This window comes from Diabrotica undecimpunctata, chromosome 1 (assembly GCF_040954645.1).
Source record: "Diabrotica undecimpunctata isolate CICGRU chromosome 1, icDiaUnde3, whole genome shotgun sequence".
Lineage (NCBI taxonomy): Eukaryota > Metazoa > Arthropoda > Insecta > Coleoptera > Chrysomelidae > Diabrotica > Diabrotica undecimpunctata.
Window position 1 is genome coordinate 2,599,049 of NC_092803.1, and position 23,500 is coordinate 2,622,548.

The following is a 23,500-nucleotide window of genomic DNA, read 5'->3' on the forward strand; positions in this document are numbered from 1 at the left end:
GAATGTCGAGAATTATTGCATGACATTTTAGTTAAATCTGACAGTTGCAGGATTGTAATCGGCTAAATGTGAAAAATTATTTTTTTAAAATGTGAAGTAAAAACTTTAAGAATTCAATTTTTTTTTTACTTTACATAGAGGTCCCGTCCTGTATAAAAATTTTATTGCGCATTATATTGGAAAGGCATTTTGTCATAATTGCTATTCTATACATTCCAAAGAAAGTGCTTAATTAGCTAAGATTTATTTATGGATTTATTATTATTTATTATAAACACTATGGAATTGGAATGTTTGTTTATTTAAAATAATGCTTCCTCCTATAGAATCTTTTAAGAGTTGACTGCGAGATAAAAAAATTTACTGGCAATTGCAAGGCATCAAAGCAAACATTCCTGTGATAAAATAGCATCGATTGAAATCAGTCATATTCGGATAAGTAATTTTCGGAAAGTTTCTGTGGCAGCCATTAGTTTAATTTTGTGAAGATTTATCATAAAATCGTGAAAATAGTTTAAATAGTGAGTTATTCTACTAGATTGGGTGTGCAAATGAAAGAGTGTTATGAAGTTTAGGTAAAAAAACAATGGACAGTTTAAATAGTAAAGCAGTTGATTTTTGAGTTTATCTACCAGTTTCGGTATACAGATGAAATAGTGTTAATGGAGTTTAGTTAAAAAACAAGATACCGAATGTAAGTTTATGTAAATAGTTTAAATAGTGAAGCAGTCGATTTTTGAGTTAATCTACCAGTTTCGGTATGCAGATGAAATAGTGTTAATGGAGTTTAGTTAAAAAACAAGATACCGAATGTAAGTTTACCTTCTTTTTTTATGAATAACAAAAATGAATATTATATTTCAAACAATCCACAATCCGATTCAGAACCTGATTCATTAAAATCAATGACTACAGGGGATATGTGGCTGGCATCAATTATATCTTATATTTTAATAAAATGTGGTTCTAAAAAGAACTGTTTTAATACATATGAATATCTTCTAATTGAAAATAATTTAATAATTTTAATATTAGGCTTTGTTGTTTCTCGGTATATCTCGGCATATTTAAAACATTTTTATGACAATAAATACAAAATTAAATTTTCACTGTAAAATGTCTGAAAATACTAACCTGGAATGACAATTATCATTTTATCAGTTGACGTTGTCATAGTACTGTCACTATTGAGACCATCTGCGTCAAATTATATTTATGCGCATCATTGATTGGATATCTATTTAGCGCATTCTAAACTCCAACCAATTATATATCCGTAAGTAGAATTCGCTTTAATATGCAAATACCCGTGAACGATACATAATTTTGTAAGTTCTATGTATAATAATCACAGACTTACGTTTTTTTCTGTCACTTCTAGCTTAATGCGTTAGAGAGAATTCGATCAACTATGACGCACTGAAAGAAGGGTTTGGGATGAACTGTATACATTAATTTTCTTTGTATTAAATTCTTTGATTTTGTATTAAATTCTTTAATAAAATGGCATACGCCGATTTTTACGACAATTTAGATTAAATGCATCAGCGGCGGCCGGCCAGGTGAAGGTGAGGTTCACCAAAAAATATAATTAAATTGAGACAAATAAATAAAAAATGAAAACAACATTATTATATCTAAATTCTGAAATCAATTATTTATTCTCTTTTAATTAATCTAAAAATTAAAAAAGACAAAAAGACAATGCGAAATCCATCTGCATAAGCGTTCACGGTTACCATGGCAACGTGACGTCAGCCTATCCTTAGTGATAGCTCAGAAAACTGGTGAGTGCAGTTCCGCCTAAAAATATATTATCCGTCTTCACCCACTGTTGGATGTGTATTTGGTATTTCTATTTTTCGGAAATTTCTCTCAGCGACAATATTTTGAAATTTAGTCTATTATATAGATATTTTTTATATAGTATAGTGTATAGTGTAGTATTTATTAGTTTAGTTTAGTCACAGTATTAATTTTATTTGTTTAGTGGACTTTATTAATACATTTCTCTGTGGTTTATTTCGGATTTCGAATATAAAGTGTTTTCGTGGATTTCGTTTGGACAATAATAATTTTAGACAGACATGAATCCAATTAATGACTTCTTCCTATGCCGTCTCCATTAACGGAGGTTGGCGATGACATTTGTAAAAGTTTCTCTGTCTTTTGCAACGTGGAATAATTCGTCTACAGTCATGTTAGTAGAAAGGTATGCGTTTCACCCCACTTTGACCTTTGACCCCTGACGTCTCAAGCACCGTCCGCTCACTGGTTACGTCCCGCGATGACGTCATGAACGCTAGCCCGCGCCCCGTCATGACGCTCAGCCTACTAGGCCAATCGGTCATTTGGTAGGTGTCAATAGGTATAAAAAAAAAGTATTTATCAAAGGTGTAACGGCCATTTGTCATGGTTAGAACGGGATATACGAAGCAATGTGTCGATATAAAGTGTAAATACAAACCGCAGAGAATAACGCAAAAGCGAATAGTAATGTCAAGGTTGTCGATATGGGTATTGCAAACATATATTTTTATTTAAACTTGTGTGTTAAAGAAATCCGCAAACTCAAAGTGCGATAAAGAAACTATTTTTAATCGAGTATTTATAATATGAAAAATTACGAATGTATTTACAAATTAGCAAAGATTACAGATATCACCGATGCAGAAAGCCGCAAAATATTATTTTTATTAAAATGCAAATAGCAGAAACACATGAGAAATTGATAAAGTTGTAAGCAGGTTGCGATATCGCCAAAACCGCAAACTGTTATCTAGGTGTAGAACAACAGCGAAGACTTCATCGTTTCATTTTAAATAATATTTTTCAAAGAAATGTGTGTTAAATATAAAAAGCCGCAAACATAAAGTACGATAAAGAGAAACTATTTTTAACAAAAACAGTTTTTAGTTGTAAAGAATTATGTTTTGAATCGAGTATCTAATTCGGTTATTTACAAATTAGTAAAGATTAGGTTAAATATCAGTGTTGCAGAAGACCGCAAAAGTTCTGTGGTATCGTAAGCGTAATATAAACAAATAGTTCATAATAACCCAATGCACATATTCGGAATGCAATAAATATTTATGAAAAGTAGAAAATTATAGGGGACATGTTATTTAATAAAGAGTTCAAAATAAATAGTAATAACTAAAGTAAATATACTTAATGGTAAAAACTTACGATCTATGCATCCGTGTGTATGTTTAAAAATTCAGCCACAACGCCAATGGGTCCAGTAACAGGTCATGCTCTTTTAAAATTTTCAAACACAGCACAAGGAAACCATTAGTGGCAGGCGATTCACACCTTTCCATGCCTAAAACTGAAGCGTCTTGTGAGCAAGACTCAGTACGTATATTCCAAACAAAATAATATTTTCTCAAAAAAGGAATTCCAAGAAAGAGGCGATAGATTTACTATATAATTTCTTTATTATTATTATTATACGCTGCACACATTAGTCATATAGGAAAACACATAATAGACCCTAACCGTCAAATATTACTGAAAAAAAATATACACGACAGGAAGGCGGGAAAAAGGAGCAGTGGTTAAGGAACAGGTAAATAGGTATTCCCACCAACCACCCGTGCCAGTTAAACCGACACTACAACATCTCGTACAAAATAGGTTAAATATAGGATCAAAAACAATTAACAAAAAACCGGTATAAGAATCAAATTTAAAATTCGATGATTATACTTAGTAATGGCACAGCTGAAAGTAAAAAACCGTTGAAAACCCTCTCACAAATACCAAATATGTTTGTCTGCTTTACAGGACTGTTTAAAGAAAACAAAATCTATTTCCCTAACAACCACGATCGTTTTTCCATAAAAAGATATTAAAATATAAGGCTTTGTCCCACTTAGGGAGAACGCGTAGCACTTTGGCTAGTTTGCAAAACTCAACGCAGGATGGCAATACAAAAAAAATCATACAACCAAGCCCTTAAGCTAAAGACGGTCCTGAAAACAACAAGGTACAAAAAGCCCTCTTCAAAGGTAGATAAAAACATTAACAAACCAACTAAAAGGTGAGCAGAAGAAGGAGGGCGGCTTCATGCCTACTACGCAGACTGCAAAGCATAGAATACAAGGAGATGTCGAGAGAAACTAATTTAAAAATTAGTAAAATTATTATAAGAATACGCCAGGTTGGGTTAAGGAAAAGGTAACAGGTCCAGGAAATGGATCATGGGTATACCCGCCATCCAACCCGTGCCAGATAAACCGACACTACAACATCTCGTTCAGTATAGGGTAAAGTAAGTGGTTCTAAAAACAGGACATAAAACGCTAACACACGCCTTGGTTTTAACAAAGATACATAAAGTATTAAAATTCATTTTCAATAATGATTAAGCAGCGATACAAAAAAAAGAATACGACAGGTAGGCTCTAAAGCAGAATGACATTTCAATAAACTTATATTACCTAAAAAAAAAGATAAACATTTTACGACCCTCCCAACTTATTTGACAAAAGAAAAGAAGGATCAACATATTAACTTATTATTAATACAAGATAAATACGATTATGCACAAGGTTGTATTAGATATCCTTACGTTTGGATAAAAAATTTATCCCGTCTCCTTTCTAAGCAGCTTAGCAAAGAAAAGAAAACAAAATATTTCTGTAATGCTTGCCTTCACTATTTTAGAACTGATGAAAAATTAAATATTCATAAGGCATGCTGCAAAGGGCGATCAAATCATATACGCGATAGATGCCTACAACCATTTTCATCATCTACCCAGCTTGAAGCCCACACCAAGGATTGCATAAAAATTAATGAAACAGCCATTAAAATGCCTGAGAAAACTAAAAACATTCTTAGATTTAAAAATTACATGAATAAGATTAATCCCCCTATTTGTTGGTAATGGCCTGTTTCTCGATATTTTGAATTATATCCCGGACCCTTAGCAGCTTATCCTACAACTTTTGGTCTGCCAGAGGACAAAAAAGGGTTACTTCCCACATTATTTCAATGTGCCTGAGAACCAACACTATGTTGGGGGTTTAACCTACCCTAAATACTATGGCCCCAACACTATGAAAGAGAAACAACGAACAGCTTTCCTCGAATGGTATGAGGACCATAAAAACGACGAATTTAATTTTCAGAGGGATCTACATGTCTATTGCGACTCAGATGCTCCTCGCCCTCCTTTAAAGTACCGTCTATTAATTTATCTATTCTGTAAACATAAATGTCTGATAGTATAAATATCAGTATTCATTAAAATTTACTTACTCTTCGTTACAGTCTAAACCATCAAGCCTGAAACAAAAGCCACCGCAAAGACAGAGAAAAAGCTGACCAAGGCGTAAAAAGGTAAAAGGCGTACCTTCTCCGGCAGACTATGGAAATCTAGAGTAATGGTGGCCAAACAGCGAGTTCTTCTTCTAAATTCAACTCTAACAAAACCTTGAAAGCATCACTTGAAATGGTGATGAATGGATATGAATATGCAACTACAAAAAACTATTAGATATACTACATCCTTAAAACCTTATAAATAACATCAAAAAACAACACGACAGTATGATAAGGAGAAAGGAGCAATGGTAAAGGAGACAGGAAAACAGGTATTCCCACCAACCACCCGTGCCAGTTAAACCGACACTGCAACATCTCGTACAAAAAAAAAAAATAGGTAAAATAGGGTAACAAATATCCAGCAAAATAAGTGTACAATTTCTGTATAGACGCTAAAACAAAAGACATCGCTAAAGGTCAAATATTTCGTACAATGATATTTAAAGAATACCCGCCACAAAAATAGTTATAAACATGAAAACAGGGCTACATATTAGAAAGAGTATAAGCATAACACTACCTATAGAAAGTAATACCATTCTACACGAAGTAGGTAAAACAAATGGTGATAACCCTCTTCATTTCACACTTCATGCAACACGAAGTAAACGAACAGAAAATAGTAAAGTAACAAAGAAGTATTTACGAAGCAAATATTGTTCAATATATATATAGCCAGCTATATCGGTTCTGAAAAGCCCAACACAAATGGAGCAACTTTGTGCCATATTTGCGAAAAACGCTTTTTGGCTACAGATAACGTTTTAGACAACGCTAAGAACCACAGGAAAAACATAAGAGGTCCTAACTTCAATGATTACTGAAAAAATCTACAATCGTCAGGAAGGTGGAAACAAAGGAGCATTGGTAAAGGAGACAGAAAAACAGGTATTCCCACCAACCGCCCGTGCCAGTTAAACCGACACTGCAACATCTCGTACAAAAATAGGTTAAATATAGGATTAAAAACAATTAACATAAAATTAAAGCCAGTATTTAAGGTCGACGATATTGCATGGTCACGGTACAGCTGAAAGTAAAAAAATCACACATACCTACATAGTTTTCGACTCTCTGCGACAGGGGGTTCTCCTAGCCGCGGCGAAGAGAACTTGAAAGCTCTGTTGGAGGATGCTATGGCTGATGCAAAGAAGCAAAGCGGTTACAAAAAGGGCGATAAAATTCGAATAATTGCCCACAATGACAAGTTCAATCATCCGATATCGACCAAAGTAACCACTGGACTCGAACTTCAGCAGGCACTTTTCTTATGTTTCGCAACTCGTTGCGAAACGAGGTGCGTTTTGTAAAAAGTAATTAGTTGACATAACGTCTACAGGCGCTTGTGACAGGGCTTCTGAACGTCTTACTGGATCAACGAAAACACCACGTTTTATAGTTTCGAATATTTTGATTAAACGACAGAAAAGAAGGAAAAAGAACATTTTTAAAGGAACAGAACAAAGGTATTCGCACCAACCAACCGTGCCATTTAAAACGGCACTACAGCAACTCGTACAAAAATAGGTTAAATATAGTTAGTTCATATTCACAGGAGGAAGTAAAGAAACCAGCGAAAAGCCCTCCTATAAGCGACAAATATGTTTTACGGAGGTATTTAATAATGTTAAACAAAGCTATTCAGTATAATATGTACTTGTATGTAAACAGTTCAGCAATAAAGTACTTAGCTGTGACACAGAAGGTAATACACCCCACCATGAAGCACCGTTTGGAAGTATTGATAGGGTCTAATTAAAAAAACAAGTATTAGCAGTTTCTAAAGCCAAGTATGGTCCGAATATATCTAAAGCAAAACTGTAATATATATATATATATATATATATATTGAGTACTGAGGTTTCCGCTATCAGAAACAACAACAACGTCTGAAGCCTCCAGAATACGGAAGGTGCCGTTGCGATTCTTCAGGCTGAACAGCTAAAAATAATATACGTAGATATTTAAACGCTATACCCTAGGGTATGTAAAATATGGAGATTCAACATCTAATGACAACTTGACCGATGAATCCTCGAGATGTTTTATACGGGTTCGTACAGGTAATACCATAGAGTATTACAACAAATCAGGAGAACCACAGAAAAGAGCCTGATTAAGTTACTACATAATTTTATATTATTATTATTTTATGATACATCTATATAATTTAGTCGTATAGAAAAAACGAAAAACGTAATACAAACTATCCGTCAAGGATTACAGAGGTAAACGGCGTTCGAGGAATATACAGTGTCGCTCAGGCAAATAATAACCAACATATGGCCATAAAAATTTCCTTATATAATGATTAAAAATAAGTGGATATATCTAAAAGTCTAATACTGATGAGCAAGATCACAAGATCCGCCGTAAGTATATAAACAATTATGCTTCAACGAAAACCGGTAAATGATGTATTTGGATGTTAATAATTTGTATGGACGGTCGAGGACATAATTCCTTACACATGACACAACCTTTTCGTTAGGCTTTTCCACACAGATCTCAACATTTACAACTATGGACTACATGACGTATATTTAAGTTACATAAAGGACTATATAAAATGCCTGGATAACTACAAAAAAAAAAGGTAACTGTCTCACAGAACATCATCCGATCTGACAAACAACGTGTTAATCCTATAACACAAAGCAAGATTTTCCATCGATATTTTGATACCTCAGACGATCCAAAAGTTATCCCTTACAATAACCCTTAGTTTAATAAGGTATTGTGATATGTCTGTTAAAGAAAACAACTTTAGTACAGAATTTCCTGATAAAATAAGTAGATATAAGTATAATTCATGTGCTAAGAGGGTGATGAAACCAGAACACAGGGCAAGTAGACTAACAAACAAACCGCATAGCCAAATGATATCAAACACAGTTTCCTATCTAGAGTATTTTACTGACCAGCCACTTGCTTGTGAAAATGTACAGCAAGGGTCTAGCAATAGCTATGAAAGGTATACAAATAAAACAACCGACTCCTTTAAATTATTAGTAAACAGTAAAGAGGTTAAGTAATATTTATAAGTAGACATAGTCGCGTATAAAAAGTCATGTACAAAATAAAAAAAAAGAAATATTATTTTGCTTAGAATATACATACCTGGAGGTATCGTGTTGGTGCTTCAGGTTGTAGACACTAAATAGTACTCAATGCTCTCGAGCAGGCTTTTTATAGTATGTATATGGTGGGGTAGTATCAAGGCTTGGTCTTAAGACTTGTTTTTCTAAAAACGTATATCTAACCACAGAATCTGTTGTTGATCGGGTTATGCAAGCTTCTGCATTGATTAAACCTACCAAAGCGGAAAAACAATAGTGATAACTGAAACAGTTTTATAACGACTTAACCAATTATTTATCAAAGTATTGATACACACCGCAGATAATACGGAAAAGTGCAACAAACAAATGCAAGGACAATAACGATAACGAAAACGTTCCCGCACTTTGAAAAATTGTTTAAAAGATTTTTGTAACACCTTAACCACTTATTTATCAAAGTATTGATTTATCTGCATATAATAGGAAAATGCAGCAAACAAATGCCTGGTTAGGACGATACAAAACCAAGATTGTTTTTCGTAAAATACACAATAACAAAAATATTAGTGGTTTACTCCAATGTATATAAGGCCTACCAAGCTGTTACACAACCATACAAAATGTTCTGCTATAAATGCAAATGTTTATTTTGTTTTTGTCAAGAGACACTAGAGTAAGTTACTATATAAATTCTATTTTATTAGTTATTATTGTTTATTATTTATTATTTTATAGTTATTACACAAAAAATGGGGTTCTGGTACAGCCTCATTGTGGCGGAAGACCTAAAGAAAACGAAGAGTAAGTAAATTTTAATGAATACTGATATTTATACTAACAGACATTTATGTTTACAGAATAGATAAATTAATAGACGGTACTTTAAAGGAGGGCGAGAAGCAGGGGGAGGCAGCTGCTGAAGAGTATGTATATACCACATTTTATTACATATAGAATTATTGTTTTATTGATTTACAGAGCCATCCTGGATATTTTTGGAGAGGAGCCTTTGTATGAGTAAGTATTAAACGTGTTGCAATATGTATAATATAATGCGGCTTTTGTTTCAGGCTTGATGGTTTAGAATGTAACGAAGAGTAAGTAAATTTTAATGAATACTGATATTTATACTAACAGACATTTATGTTTACAGAATAGATAAATTAATAGACGGTACTTTAAAGGAGGGCGAGGAGCAGGGGGAGGCAGCTGCTGAAGAGTATGTATATACCACATTTTATTACATATAGAATTATTGTTTTATTGATTTACAGAACCATCCTGGATATTTTAGGTGAGGAGTCTTTGTATGAGTAAGTATTAAACGTGTTGCAATATGTATAATATAATGTGGCTTTTGTTTCAGGCTTGATGGTAAGGACAGTAGCGAAGAGGAGGATCAAACAACAACGCCACCACCCCCCAAAAAAAAAAAGACATTTAAATAAAAATTTTAAAAATTTCATGTGTTTATTATTTTACACTTTTACAGTAAAAACTACATATATAATAGAACCATTAAATCATTAGAGAATCATTATAGCATTACTGATAGTAGGTGTGAAAACAATGTACACAGTGCCAAAGGTAAAATAACCATCTTCTACGAATACTTCCATCGTTTCACCCTCGTTCACATACAAGTTCTCGATGTAAAATATCTGTCCATCTATAGAAAACTGCAATTGAAGCAAGTCGCCCTCACCATAATTATTACCTAGCCATATCTCACCACTGTAGACGAAATTATTTATTGCGAACGTAATCAACACAAAGTCAAGATCTTGTGTGAATTGAATCAGATTTATGGTAACGAATTGAAAATTTTCAGATAAAATGTTAATTTGAACAAGAAACTCGCACTCAGCCATGTTCAAGCAACCAATAAAGATAAAAGAATATCAAAGACTGTTACATTTTCAGGTCGAAATTCGAAATTTATATCTTTATGTAGAAACAAACAAGAAACCGCAGTCATTTTGTAAAGGATATCAGATAAGAATGGTATTGTTTAAAAGAAAAATCATAAAAGAGAATCAAATAAAGTGTTAATAGGCCAATGTCTATATACTAGCAGATGGATGCAGATTTACACAGAGACACACAGAGTGTAACAGAGGTTTGCAGAACATAGCAGGCGCCATCAGTGGCACGCTAACAGTTCAGACGCCGTCAGCGACATGCAAGCAGAGGGTAGAAGAGGGTAACAGAGGGTAGCAGAGGGTAACAGAGGGTAACAGAGCGTACCAGAGGGTAGCAGAGGGTAGCAGAGGGTAACAGAGGGTAACAGAGCGTACCAGAGGGTAACAGAGCGTACCAGAGGGTAGCAGAGGGTAGCAGAGGGTAACAGAGGGTAACAGAGCGTACCAGAGGGTAGCAGAGCGTACCAGAGGGTAGCAGAGGGTAACAGAGCGTACCAGAGGGTAGCAGAGGGTAGCAGAGGGTAACAGAGGGTAACAGAGCGTACCAGAGGGTAACAGAGCGTACCAGAGGGTAGCAGAGGGTAACAGAGGGTAACAGAGCGTACCAGAGGGTAGCAGAGCGTACCAGAGGGTAGCAGAGGGTAACAGAGGGTAGCAGAGGGTAGCAGAGGGTACCAGAGGGTAGCAGAGGGTATAAATACAGGAGATGAAAACTATGACATCATTTGTTAAGATGTCGTCAAACAGAGCAGTTCAAGTAAAAAGACTCGCCGCAATTGTGAGGGCAAAGTATAACGATCTCAAAAGGATGCAAATTGATCAAAAAGAGCTACTAGAATCGACGTTAAAACCAGTAACTACACCTCTTAATGAAATACTCAACTACACAAATGAAACCAACACTAATAAAGCACCAGATCTCGAAGAAGACGAAGCACAAAATATTCAAACAAAACACCTCACTTCCGAGGAAGTTCGACGTACTCAAGCCGTGAAGGGTAATGATACCTACCCTTATCTTAAAAAATATATCCAAGATGTGGGGAACATCGACCAAGTATACGGTCCGAGATTTAATTGGTCTACCGGTGACTGGAAGTTTGGAACTCATCCCATTGATTTTGATAAAGATAACATTCAAATGGATTCACACATTTTTAAAGCTACACCTGGTTTATACGAATTGCTTTTTTCCAAAAACCCTCTACAATACACACTAGCCGATCAAAAAATCTACAAATCTCTGCTAGATATATCAGGTGCCCACAAGGACGGACGAGGCAGGCTACGTCACCAATCTCACACCGTTAAATACGAAAAAATTATTAAGCCCATGTATCCAGCTAAAAGAAAAAAACCACAGACTTTACATTCTAACGTAAGAAATGACGAATCACGTGACCACGCTGCATCGGAACACCTGTGTAAAAGAAGACCACAGACCGTAAATGATATTACAAGAAAGGTCGAAATACATGACCACGATGCGTCAATGTCAGTACATCAAAAGTCTAAAAGACACAACAATGTTCAAGATACACCAGACATACAGCAGGAAAATAAAATTCGTATTGAGGATCTGAGTGCTGTCGACAAACAGTTACTTGACGAAGTGGAAAAAATATGGACCCTCTATAACGAAAATAACGATCCAAATATACTTGTAGAAGGCCTCAAAATTCTTTCGAAAAGCGATGCTCTACAAGGAAAAGAAGCAGAAGAAATAATAAGTGAATTGCGTTATCTAGAGCTTATTCATTAATTGTCTCCATCTAGTGGCTACTAAGAAAACGGAATACTTCAGAAGTCATCATCCCACTAACCGATGCCTTCCTTCAAGAATATCATGTAATATGTATTAATTTAACAAATAAAATAATATGGAATTTAGCATGCCTTTTTATTTTCTACATAACCAAAACGCCGCGCCCGCGTCATTACCTAAAAATATCAATGACATCACCTATCTTAACCGTTTGACATAATACCTTGATAAAAAACAACAAGTATGTTTTGCACACGGCACTATCTTTGCCTAAAAGTAGCGATGACGTAATTCTCGTCGACAGGTAAGATCTTGTTAATTTTGCAAAGATTTTCTAGCCGAAGTGCTACGAGTTCTCCCGAAGCGGGACAACGCCCTAAATTTTAATATCATTTTCTGAAAAAATGATCGTTGTTTTTGGCAAAATAGATTTTGTTTTGTTCTAATAATTAATTATAAATGTACATACTTTTATTATTTTGAATAAACTCGGTTTTAATTGCTTTATCACAATATGATAATAGCTAGCCGCAACTCGAAAATATAGATAATTTACAACCGGGATTTCGTAAAAAGACTAACTGATATGTTTTAAATACTTTATACAGCTGTTTTTATGTAAAATTGAAAATAAACACCCCTGTTTTTCTCAAACAGTATTACCCTTTTCCTTATCATAGAGTGTCACGTGACCTAGGGTGAAAACGTATAAAAGGCCCGCAAAAGATGATTTACTCTCATTTCTTATCAGTCAGCCCTGGCGTTAAGACGTGCTCTCTCTCTTATCAGCTTTTGCTCTTATCAGCCTTTACAGTAAGTGTGCATTTTTTTTTTTGAAAAATAGATATTACATTTTGAATTTTTAGTTTTTTTTGAAAAATTGTAAAGTTTTTTGATTTTGAAATTTCTAATTTTGATAATTTTCGAAATGGTTCAAAATTGGTCATTGAAGGTTTTAGCGCGTAGATTCATAACTACATTTTGTGCGTACCTACATAGTTTTCAGCTCTCTTGCGAGCAGCATACAGGGGGTTCTCCTAGCCGCGGCGAAGAGAACTTGAAAGCTCTGTTGGAGGATGCGCTGAATGATGCAAAGAAACAGGGTGGCTACAAAAAGGGTGACAGAATCCGTATTGTGGCTTTAAATGACAAGTTCAATCACCCTATATCGACAAAAGTGACCACAGAAGACAATATGGATAATTTATTACAACAAGTTGAAAACATATTAACATCTAACGATACTGTTCTTTTGGGTGACACGAAATTCAATATTCAAATTTTCAATATGCCTAGGGGTAGCGGTCGTCGTAGAATGATAAATTTGTCAGAGGATCGTCGAACCAAAAAGAGCATTACACGGATTGTTAATAATGATAATCTTTGTGGGGCTAGAGCAATCGTAACGGCTCTTACATACATCACAAACGAGATTTTGGGTCACAAATTGATCAAAAGGGATACTCAGAGCATACGTGATGGCCGAACATTACAGACTGTTTTGGCGGAAAAACTTTGTGGTCTATTGGGTGGTTGCTATGTCGACGGCTTTACTTTGGATGATTTTAAGAAGGCCGAAGAACTGTTGAATGTGCAAATTAAGATCATCTGCGCTGAAAATTTCAACACAATCATATACGAGGGTCCCGAAAAAACAAACAAAATTTATCTATATAAAAACGGTAATCACTTCGATGTAATCAACAGTTTGAAAGGGTTGTATGGCACCAATTTTTACTGTACAAAGTGCGATACACCTTATCAGGGCTCAAATAAGCACAAGTGCAAGAAAGCACCTCTGTGTACAATCTGCAAGCAGCCAGAACACGACTTGTCGACGCACACAAAGATCCTTTGCGAATTATGTAACCGCTTCTGCTTTAATATTGAATGCCTGCATAATCACGAAGCAATGTGCAAAGAAGTATTTAAATGTGAAAAGTGCAATAAAGTATGTAAAAGAGCCAACGAGCATGTGTGCGGCTACTCGATGTGCAGGAATTGTAACACATTCGTAGAGATAGCTACGCATCATTGCTATATGATGAAAAAGCCCGCCAAAGGAGGAATTTGCGAAGTACCGTGTGTATGTAATAATCGTAGTAATGAAGAAAATATGGGTTGTCGGAAGCATTATAAAACAACTGTTACATGTAAATATCCATGTCAATGCAACGGCCTCTCTAACACACCCATAAACCGTTGCACATATACAGAAAAATATTTATTTTTCGATTACGAAGCAATGCAAGACACAGGTATACACATACCGAACTTGGTGATAGCCCACGATTTTAATGGTAATAAATTTGTTTTCAAAGACAATGATGAGTTCTGTAAATGGTTAATTTCTGAGAAACACAGGGGTTATACAGCAATTGCCCATAACGGGAAAAGTTACGACTCGTATTTTATTTTGAAATACTGTGTAGAAAACACGATAAAACCGTACACCATCTACAACGGGTCAAAACTGATGCTGCTAGAAGTACCTGCTATTAAATTAAAAATAATTGATAGTTCGAATTTCGTGAGCGGTCCTCTGGCAGAATTCCCCAAAACGTTTGGATTGACAGAGTTGAAGAAGGGGTATTTTCCTCACTTTTTTAATGTGCCTGAGAACCAGCACTATGTTGGGGCTTTACCAAACCCTAAATATTATGGTCCCAATACCATGAAAGAGAAGCAACGTACAGCTTTCCTCGAATGGTATGAGGACCATAAAAACGATGAGTTTGATTTTCAGAGGGAGCTACATACCTACTGCGATTCAGATGTAGATATTCTACGAAGAGGTTGTTTGGAATTTCGTAAAGAATTTTTGGGGATCGCTAACATAGACCCGTTTCAATATCTGACCATTGCTAGTGTTTGTATGGCTATATATAGGGCCAAATATCTGCAACCAAATACTATTGGGGTTGTAAAACAGGATCTTAAGGATACATACAGTGAAGCATCCATAAAGTGGCTCAGTCAGTTTCCAGACGTACAACATGCTCTTAATGGAGGCGAAATTACGATCTGTGGTGCAAAAGTGGATGGCTATGATGCCTGTACAAATACTGTGTACCAGTACCACGGTTGTTTCTGGCATGGCCACCCCGAGTGTTTTGCACCCAACACTATTAATCATGTCAACAATGAGGCAATGAGCGACTTGTACGAACGAACACTGAGGAGAGCCGCACAAATAAAAGAAGCTGGTTACAAACTAGTAGAAATGTGGGAATGTGAATGGTTAAAATCAAAAGAATGTAAAAATGCACCGAGCCCTCAAATTGTTGAACCCTTAAAGCCTCGTGAAGCATTCTTTGGAGGACGAACAAACGCCATAAAACTAAATGTGACTGGTAAAAAGCTTAGATATATAGATATTGTATCGCTTTACCCTACTGTACAGTATTATGACCGCTACCCCATTGGCCACCCTGTTAAAATACATGCACCTGAATCATACAACCCCTCGTGGTTTGGCCTAGTACATTGTCAAATACTACCACCTACCAACTTATATCACCCAGTCCTACCTGTCAAAACTGACAAATTAATGTTTCCGTTGTGTAATCAATGCGCCTTGGAAGATTGCGAACATTGTGATCATGATGACTCAGAACGCGCATTAAAAGGTACGTGGACGACTCTAGAGATCAATAAAGCCCTAGAAAAGGGGTATAAAATGTTGAAAGTGTACGAGGTGTGGAATTTTGAACAAACTTCGACGGATTTATTTAAGGGCTATGTCAAAGATTTTATGAAAATAAAATTAGAAACTAGTCCACATACATATGCCTCAAACGAAGAATACGCTCGGGTTGTAAAAGAACAAATGGGCATAGACTTAGACTTGGAGAAGATATCTCCAAATCTTGGTAAACGAGCAGTCGCTAAACTATGCTTGAATAGTCTATGGGGCAAGTTTGGGCAAAGAATGAATATGAAACAGACAGAGTATGTTGTGGATCTCAAAAGATGGTATGAGCTCTTGATGGATGATAAGATTAACATAACTAATGTGATATTTGTTAACGATCATATAGCCCAAGTCTCATATGATTACAAGGACGTATTTGTAGAAGACCCCACATCTACAAATATTTTTGTGGCTTTATTTACGACAAGTAACGCTCGTCTGAGACTGTACGATATGATTGATAGGTTAGGAGAGGCTGTAGCTTATTTCGACACAGACTCCGTTGTTTATATTGATGATGGCCTAAACACTGTCGAAACAGGTGAAATGTTGGGCGATTGGAGCGATGAGCTTGGGTCAGATGATTATATTGTAGAATGGCAGGCTACTGGACCAAAAAGTTATTACTACAAAACAGTCGAGGGCAAAGAGGTGACTAAAATCAAAGGCTTTACTTTAAACTACGAGAACAGCCTAGTACTCAATACCTCAGCGATGAATGATATCATACACGATCCCACCAAACAAATCAAGCTCACATATGACCAAATATGCCGCGATGTCCACACTAAAGACATAGTGACGAAAAAAAGGGTATCGAAGACATTCAAGATGGACTACAAAAAACGAAAAATTGTACATAATGATGAGTGTATGGATACATTGCCTCTAGGCTACAAGGCCTCTTAGATTGATGTTAATAGTGTGTCACATGCCAAAATCTCCTCATTCACAGTTGAACACTCGTAGAGTACACACGTATCAAAATGTGGTCTGTAAATATTATAAATCAACGAGAAATTAAAAAATTCAATGCTCATCAGTGCACTTTCCAACTATGCTGTGAAAACTATGTAGGTGGTGGTCTTAATCAAGACTCTTTGAAAAAGAAATTAGACTCTGCTCTTAACGATATAAAAAAACAAATTGGTTACAAAAAGGGTGACAGAATCCGTATTGTGGCTTTAAATGACAATTTCAATCATCCTATTTCGACAACAACTAGTACAGATGTCAATATGGCAAAAATGTTAGAACAAATTGAAAATGTAGCCAGTTCCAATGCTTACATACAACTTAAAGACACTAAATTCGACATTCAAATCTTAAAAATGCCTCGTTAATTACTTTTTTTTTTATGTAAAATGATTTGTTTTGAAAATTATCATTCAATTTAAAAAACATCAACAATATTCAAAATTTCAGAATGTTATCTTATTTTCAATGTTAAAAATGCTATCTACCATTTTTAAAAAATATTTAAGAGCTACTGTACTTTTTTGCATAGGTTATATTTTGACAACATCCATGCTTTGTTTACGAAGAATATCTACATATTTAAGTGTAAAAACCTTTTAGCTTTAATCCCTGATAACCTTCCCAAGAGTCAGTACTATTTAGTCAGTGGTAGACTACCCCAAAGTAGTAGCCGTTGAACTAAGGTCTGACCACACCTCTGTATAATAAAAAATCTTAAAATATGCTCAGATAAATCACCAAAAGATATCTGTTATGAGTCACTGGCTACTTAATGAACCTGTCTGGTTAACTCCGGAGCTATGTGTTTGTTAGCTGCCTGATACCCAAAAGATACTCTGCACAGATCACTAAAAGATATTTACTGAGCCTTACCTTGAACTAGCCCTGACCATACCTCTGTATAATAAAAAATCTTAAAAGATGCTCAGATAAATCACCAAAAGATATCTGTTATGAGTCACTGGCTACTTAATGAACCTGTCTGGTTAACTCCGGAGCTATGTGTTTGTTAGCTGCCTGATACCCAAAAGATACTCTGCACAGATCACTAAAAGATATTTACTGGGCCTTACACTACTTATATGTGATTTCTACATAAGCAAAGCATGGATGGGCCCAAATACCGTAGGCCTGTCTTATGTCTTTCTATGCTCTGTATATTGAGACATATGGCGGGGAATCTTAACGAGGCCGTAAGCATCTCCAATACTTCAATATTCTTTGATATATCCACGAATATGTCATATAATGTTGACGTATTGCCTCCTGGGTAGGCCTTGGAAAGAGATGTAACATTACTTAGGGCTATTATATTTACTTAAGTTTTATAAACACCCTGTACAAGAACATTTTGGTTAAACCTATATGTAAAATCTTCATTTTATCCGCCCTGTATAATAATTTTTGTTATTTATCTATTATTTATAATCTCTTTATTCTTAATGTAAAAACAATTACTAAACATTTGGTATTTCTTTTAATTATTATGTAAAATAAATTGATACTATTAGAAGATCGACAATTCCCAAACAAACAACAGGAAATTGTTATCTAACCGGTGAAAACGATAAATTTATTATTTTGTCCGCATATTGCACAAACTTATGACTTCTGATACTTACAACAATCAAATTTTACATATTTTTATATTCTTTTCTTTAAAGCAAAAATTTACAATCATTTGCTTACCCTTAGTTATTCAGCGTCTAACGTTGTCAATTGTTGTTGTTGTTGATTTCCAAATATTAATTACGGTGGGCACTGATGCTTCATGTTCGGCTTCTCATCTAAAATTATAAGTTTACATAATTTGTACAATGCTTGTACTGTGTAATATTTTTTCTAGGTACTCGTGTATTCTTTCTTTTACATTTAAAAACGTTTTTTATTAAACAAATAGCGTGACTTTGTTGCGCATGCTCATTAGACATTTGGGACATCTGCATATTGGACATTTTGCAAAAAAAAACCTTCGTAGACATTTTATTTACGTGCTTGTTAAAAACCAGGCACATTTATGGTATTTGTTAAAAAATAGGCATGTTTAATGCAGAATAACAATATCTTACCTTAGTATCTGTATACTTCGTCTATTCCTGTCGGTCTTTACGCCTTAGTTTTTGACAATTTAGAACTTTATGGGCTTTTTATCCCTTTGGTATACTCTGTAAGCAAAAGTAAAACTGTTTTAATCTCTTAATTATTTTACCACATTTTGAAATATTTGGCCGGTACAACCGCCATTTTGTACATGTGTATTAAATCTACATTTTTTACAAAATACATGCTAGCGCTTTTACCTTCCTTACGTTTTTGAATCGTTTTAGACACCAGTCATTGAATAATAATAATAATAGTTCTTATTACTTACCTCTGTTTTCTTCTGTTAATCCTTGTTCTTGGTAGGTCCTTACAGGCATATAAATGTATATTTACATATTTTTTCACAAAATTTTTACATTTTGCCACATTTTTCTGATTTTTTACACTATAATCCATAACACGCACATTTCTTTGAAAAATATTATTTAAAATGAAACGATGAAGTCTTCGCTGTTGTTCTACACCTAGATAACAGTTTGCGGTTTTGGCGATATCGCAACCTGCTTACAACTTTATCAATTTCTCATGTGTTTCTGCTATTTGCATTTTAATAAAAATAATATTTTGCGGCTTTCTGCATCGGTGATATCTGAAATCTTTGCTAATTTGTAAATACATTCGTAATTTTTCATATTATAAATACTCGATTAAAAATAGTTTCTTTATCGCACTTTGAGTTTGCGGATTTCTTTAACACACAAGTTTAAATAAAAATATATGTTTGCAATACCCATATCGACAACCTTGACATTACTATTCGCTTTTGCGTTATTCTCTGCGGTTTGTATTTACACTTTATATCGACACATTGCTTCGTATATCCCGTTCTAACCATGACAAATGACCGTTACACCTTTGATAAATACTTTTTTTTATACCTATTGACACCTACCAAATGACCGATTGGCCTAGTAGGCTGAGCGTCATGACGGGGCGCGGGCTAGCGTTCATGACGTCATCGCGGGACGTAACCAGTGAGCGGACGGTGCTTGAGACGTCAGGGGTCAAAGGTCAAAGTGGGGTGAAACGCATACCTTTCTACTCATGTTTGTCCAGTCTCGAATATTTCGCAGCCATGATTTCCTCTTTCTACCTATTCCCTTTTTGCCATCGCATCTACCCTGCATGATGACCTGCAGAAGACTATATTGGTAAAATGAAGATAAAAGGGATGTTCTTTTACATGGTCGACCAACCAGTATTTTAAACATCTGCGTCTGATCCAGAATGGTCGGCTGCAATCAGCATCTGACTTAGAGTGGGCGGCTGAATCGAAACTCGTTTTAGCAGGCGTAGTGTTTTAATCGCCAAAAAACCCTCAATGAAATGTCAAGGTTCAGAACTAAAATACCCCAGACAAGCAGAACGAATTGTATCTAGTATAAGTGCCCTAAAAAACCGTTTTCAAGTTATTAGGGCCCTAAACTCTATACATTTTTTTAACGAGTTTTTAATGAGATTTGGGCGCGAAGTAGGTACCAAAACTCCTTTTGGCTCCGGCAAGCTTTCCTCATCTTCACCACTTGTTTAGGCCACGAGCTGCAGCTGAAATGCATGCGATGATTTTCCAAAGGCTCTTGGTCTTCTGTGTGTCTATTTAAACTAGCGAAAATAGTACTTTCAATAAATTGTGGCATAATTTCATTTGAAAATGGTGGGTGTTGAGATATTTATATACTGGTAATTAGCCAAATTTTTTTAATAACGCTTTGATAGCTTTCTCAACACTTCTATATATGAATCGCTAACTGCAGAAAGGCACCAAGTACAGTTTTGCCAATTTTTCAGGAGAGACAAAAAACTTGGCAAACTCAAACACTAGATAATAATAATAATTTTTTTGCATTTGAGGTTTATGTGATGTTTACGCAGGTTAATAATAATAACATTATTATTATATTTAATTAGAAAAGAAATAAGTTTTATTGTTTTACAAGTACAAGTGTAATGTGTACAGACAGATACAAGTGACAAGTGACAAGTAAGTCATCAGACATTAAAAAAATTAAATGTGTTGCCAACATACACATAATAATTATAGTACTGAATTGTACAGCAACACAAATGAATTAAGTACAAACTGCAAACAAAATTACAATAAACTAATAAACTGTAAAATTAAACATTAGTTTTAGAAACATTCAAATCAATTCTCAATAATTCAAATTAAGTAACAGGCAATACCTTGGTCAACATATCAGCTAACTGTTTGTTTGTAGGAACATACTCAAAACAAAATTTCCTTTATTTGCCATATCTTTACGTTTTACATCAATATGTTTTGAGCGTTTGGTCTCATAAGTTTGAGCCATTTTTATACAACATTGGTTGTCCTCAAAAATTCTAATAGGATATTCAAAATCAAACATCTCATACACGCAGACAGCCAAATATTCGGCTTCACTGCTACTAAGAGCAACTACAGATTGCTTTTTAGAAGTTTACAACTTTATTATTACAATAACATATCCAGAAACACACTTTCTGTCATTAGCGTCACTAGCAAAATCTGAGTCGGCATATGCATGAACAGAAACTTGATCATTTTTAGTAAATTTATTGTATATTAATCCCAACTCATTAGTATAGCTCAAATAACGAATTACATTTTTAAGACGCTTCCAATGTCTACTATTAAAATTATTTTGAAATCTTTCAAAAAATGAAACTGTATAACACAAATATGGCCTAGTGCCAAGCATCAAATACATCAAGCTATCAAGTACCTTCTTATAAGGGACTTTAAAATCAGTTTGAGCTTCTTTTTCTAAATTCAATTTAGGTTCCATTGGAATTTTGCTAGTCTTGCAATTTACCATGTTAAAACGATTAAAAATTTTTGTAACTAAATTTTTCTGACTAACAACTAAAGTCTTATCTTTCCTTTCAATCTCTAATCCTAAAAAGACAATTTTTGTCTCATTTGATAAATGACTTAATTCTAAAATTTCCTCTAAATTTGTTTTTAAAAATTTGACATCATCTTCAGAAATTGAAATAACCAAAAAATATCATCTACTCATATCAAAACATAAGTTTTGCCATTAAAATACAAACAAGAATAAACCTTAGATCTCTTAAATCCTAAATTACATAAATGCTTATTAATAGGTGTATTCCAACTTTATCAACTTACATACTACACCATGTTTAACACTAAGACCATCCAGTGGCTTTAAAAACACATCACTAGACACTGAACTTTTCAAAAAAGCACTTTTCACATCAAGTTGATGAATATCCATATCACGATCGACAGCAATGGCAAACAGTACCCTCAGAGTGGTTAATTTAGCTACTGGTGCATACATGTCTTCGTTATTCAATGCTGGCTGCTGATAGCCTCTGGTCACTAATTGAGCTCTTTTCACCAACTGACCATCAACATTTTTCTCAAAAAAAACCCATCGTGAATCAATGATTATATCATCAGCCTTAGGTTCTACCAAAGTCCAGGTATTGTTGCTTTCTAATGCCAAAAGTTCTTTATCTATGGCCTCCTTCCATCCATTCCCCATCGAAACAGCTTCAGTATAGTTTTTAGGTAATTCAGAAGGTAGACAGCGAGCAGATAATTATTTTATTATTTTACACCAGATTACTATCAAGTTGTATTACTTCAGGTTCCATTTTAACAGGTTCAGTAATAAATTGCTCATCCACACCTCTATGTCTCATGGCATGAACTGGAGATTCACTTTCACAAGTTTCATCAAATCTAACTGAACGAGATGTAAACACTGCTCGTTTTAGAGGGTCCCAGAGGCGGTATCCATTGTCACAATGGCAAATAAAAATACATTTTCTTGATCTCTCAGCAGACTTCCCAGATCGATCTTCTTCAGGAATATGTGCATAAGCATTACATCCAAATCATTACAGTCATTAGGCAATGTACTTGTAGGAGTTCGATTTGTTAAGTACACAGCAGCCAATACAGCTTCTCCCCAAAATGACTTATCAAGACCACTGTCCAAAATTAAACATCTAGATTTATCTAAAATAGTATGATTGTATTTTTCTGCTAATCCGTTCTGTTCTGGATTCCTGAGTACAGAATATTGTATAGTTATTCCTTTACTAGTACAAAAATCTTTAAAGCCTTTAGAAGTATTCTCCCAGCATTATCACATCTCAAATACTCTATTTTCAGATTGAATTTTGATTCAGTTAAGGCTATAAAATTCCTAAAGCATGTTTCCACTTCATTCTTTTCTTTAATAAGGTATAACATTCCAAAATGACTGTAATGATCAACGAATGAAACATAATAATTTTTACCATCATGAGTAGCAGGGTTAATTTTTCCACACACATCTGTGGACACATATTGAAGTAAACGTCGAGCTTTCCTGTCACTTGGGATGCTCTTTAAAAATAGAGAACTTGTCTGCTTACCTTTCAAGCATATCTCACATACTGAACTCACAGGAAATCTACAAGAGTGTTCCATCCGCTTGTGCCACAACTCAGGTGTATCTCGAACAATGTTAACCACATCTGAATACAATTGCAATTCTATAAAATACAAGTTACCAATCAATTTTCCAGTAATAATTGCAGTATCACCCCTCATGATTTTTACTTCCTTATTTTCAAAAATCACACGAAAACCTTTTTCCTCAATTTGTCTTACTGATAA

The 23,500-nt window shown here is 34.8% G+C and overlaps 2 protein-coding genes and 1 long non-coding RNA gene across 4 annotated transcripts in view; 2 read left to right on the top strand and 1 right to left on the bottom strand.

Moving 5' to 3' along the window:
- LOC140443947 (uncharacterized) overlaps positions 1 to 23,500 on the top strand; it is a 46,105-nt gene that overhangs the window by 15,043 nt on the left and 7,562 nt on the right. The window lies entirely within an intron of this gene.
- Positions 2,383 to 19,386, bottom strand: LOC140443922 (uncharacterized). Its single transcript, XR_011951280.1, has 5 exons — positions 19,127 to 19,386; positions 18,825 to 18,920; positions 18,445 to 18,542; positions 8,455 to 8,647; positions 2,383 to 3,331 (listed from the first exon to the last, which is right to left on the bottom strand). It is a non-coding gene; the product is annotated as an uncharacterized lncRNA (long non-coding RNA).
- On the top strand, positions 9,017 to 9,844 carry LOC140442277 (uncharacterized). Its single transcript, XM_072533354.1, has 8 exons — positions 9,017 to 9,069; positions 9,132 to 9,197; positions 9,254 to 9,319; positions 9,375 to 9,413; positions 9,467 to 9,493; positions 9,550 to 9,615; positions 9,671 to 9,709; positions 9,763 to 9,844. The coding sequence occupies exons 1-8, from the start codon at positions 9,017 to 9,019 to the stop codon at positions 9,842 to 9,844; spliced, it is 438 nt and encodes a 145-aa protein (XP_072389455.1).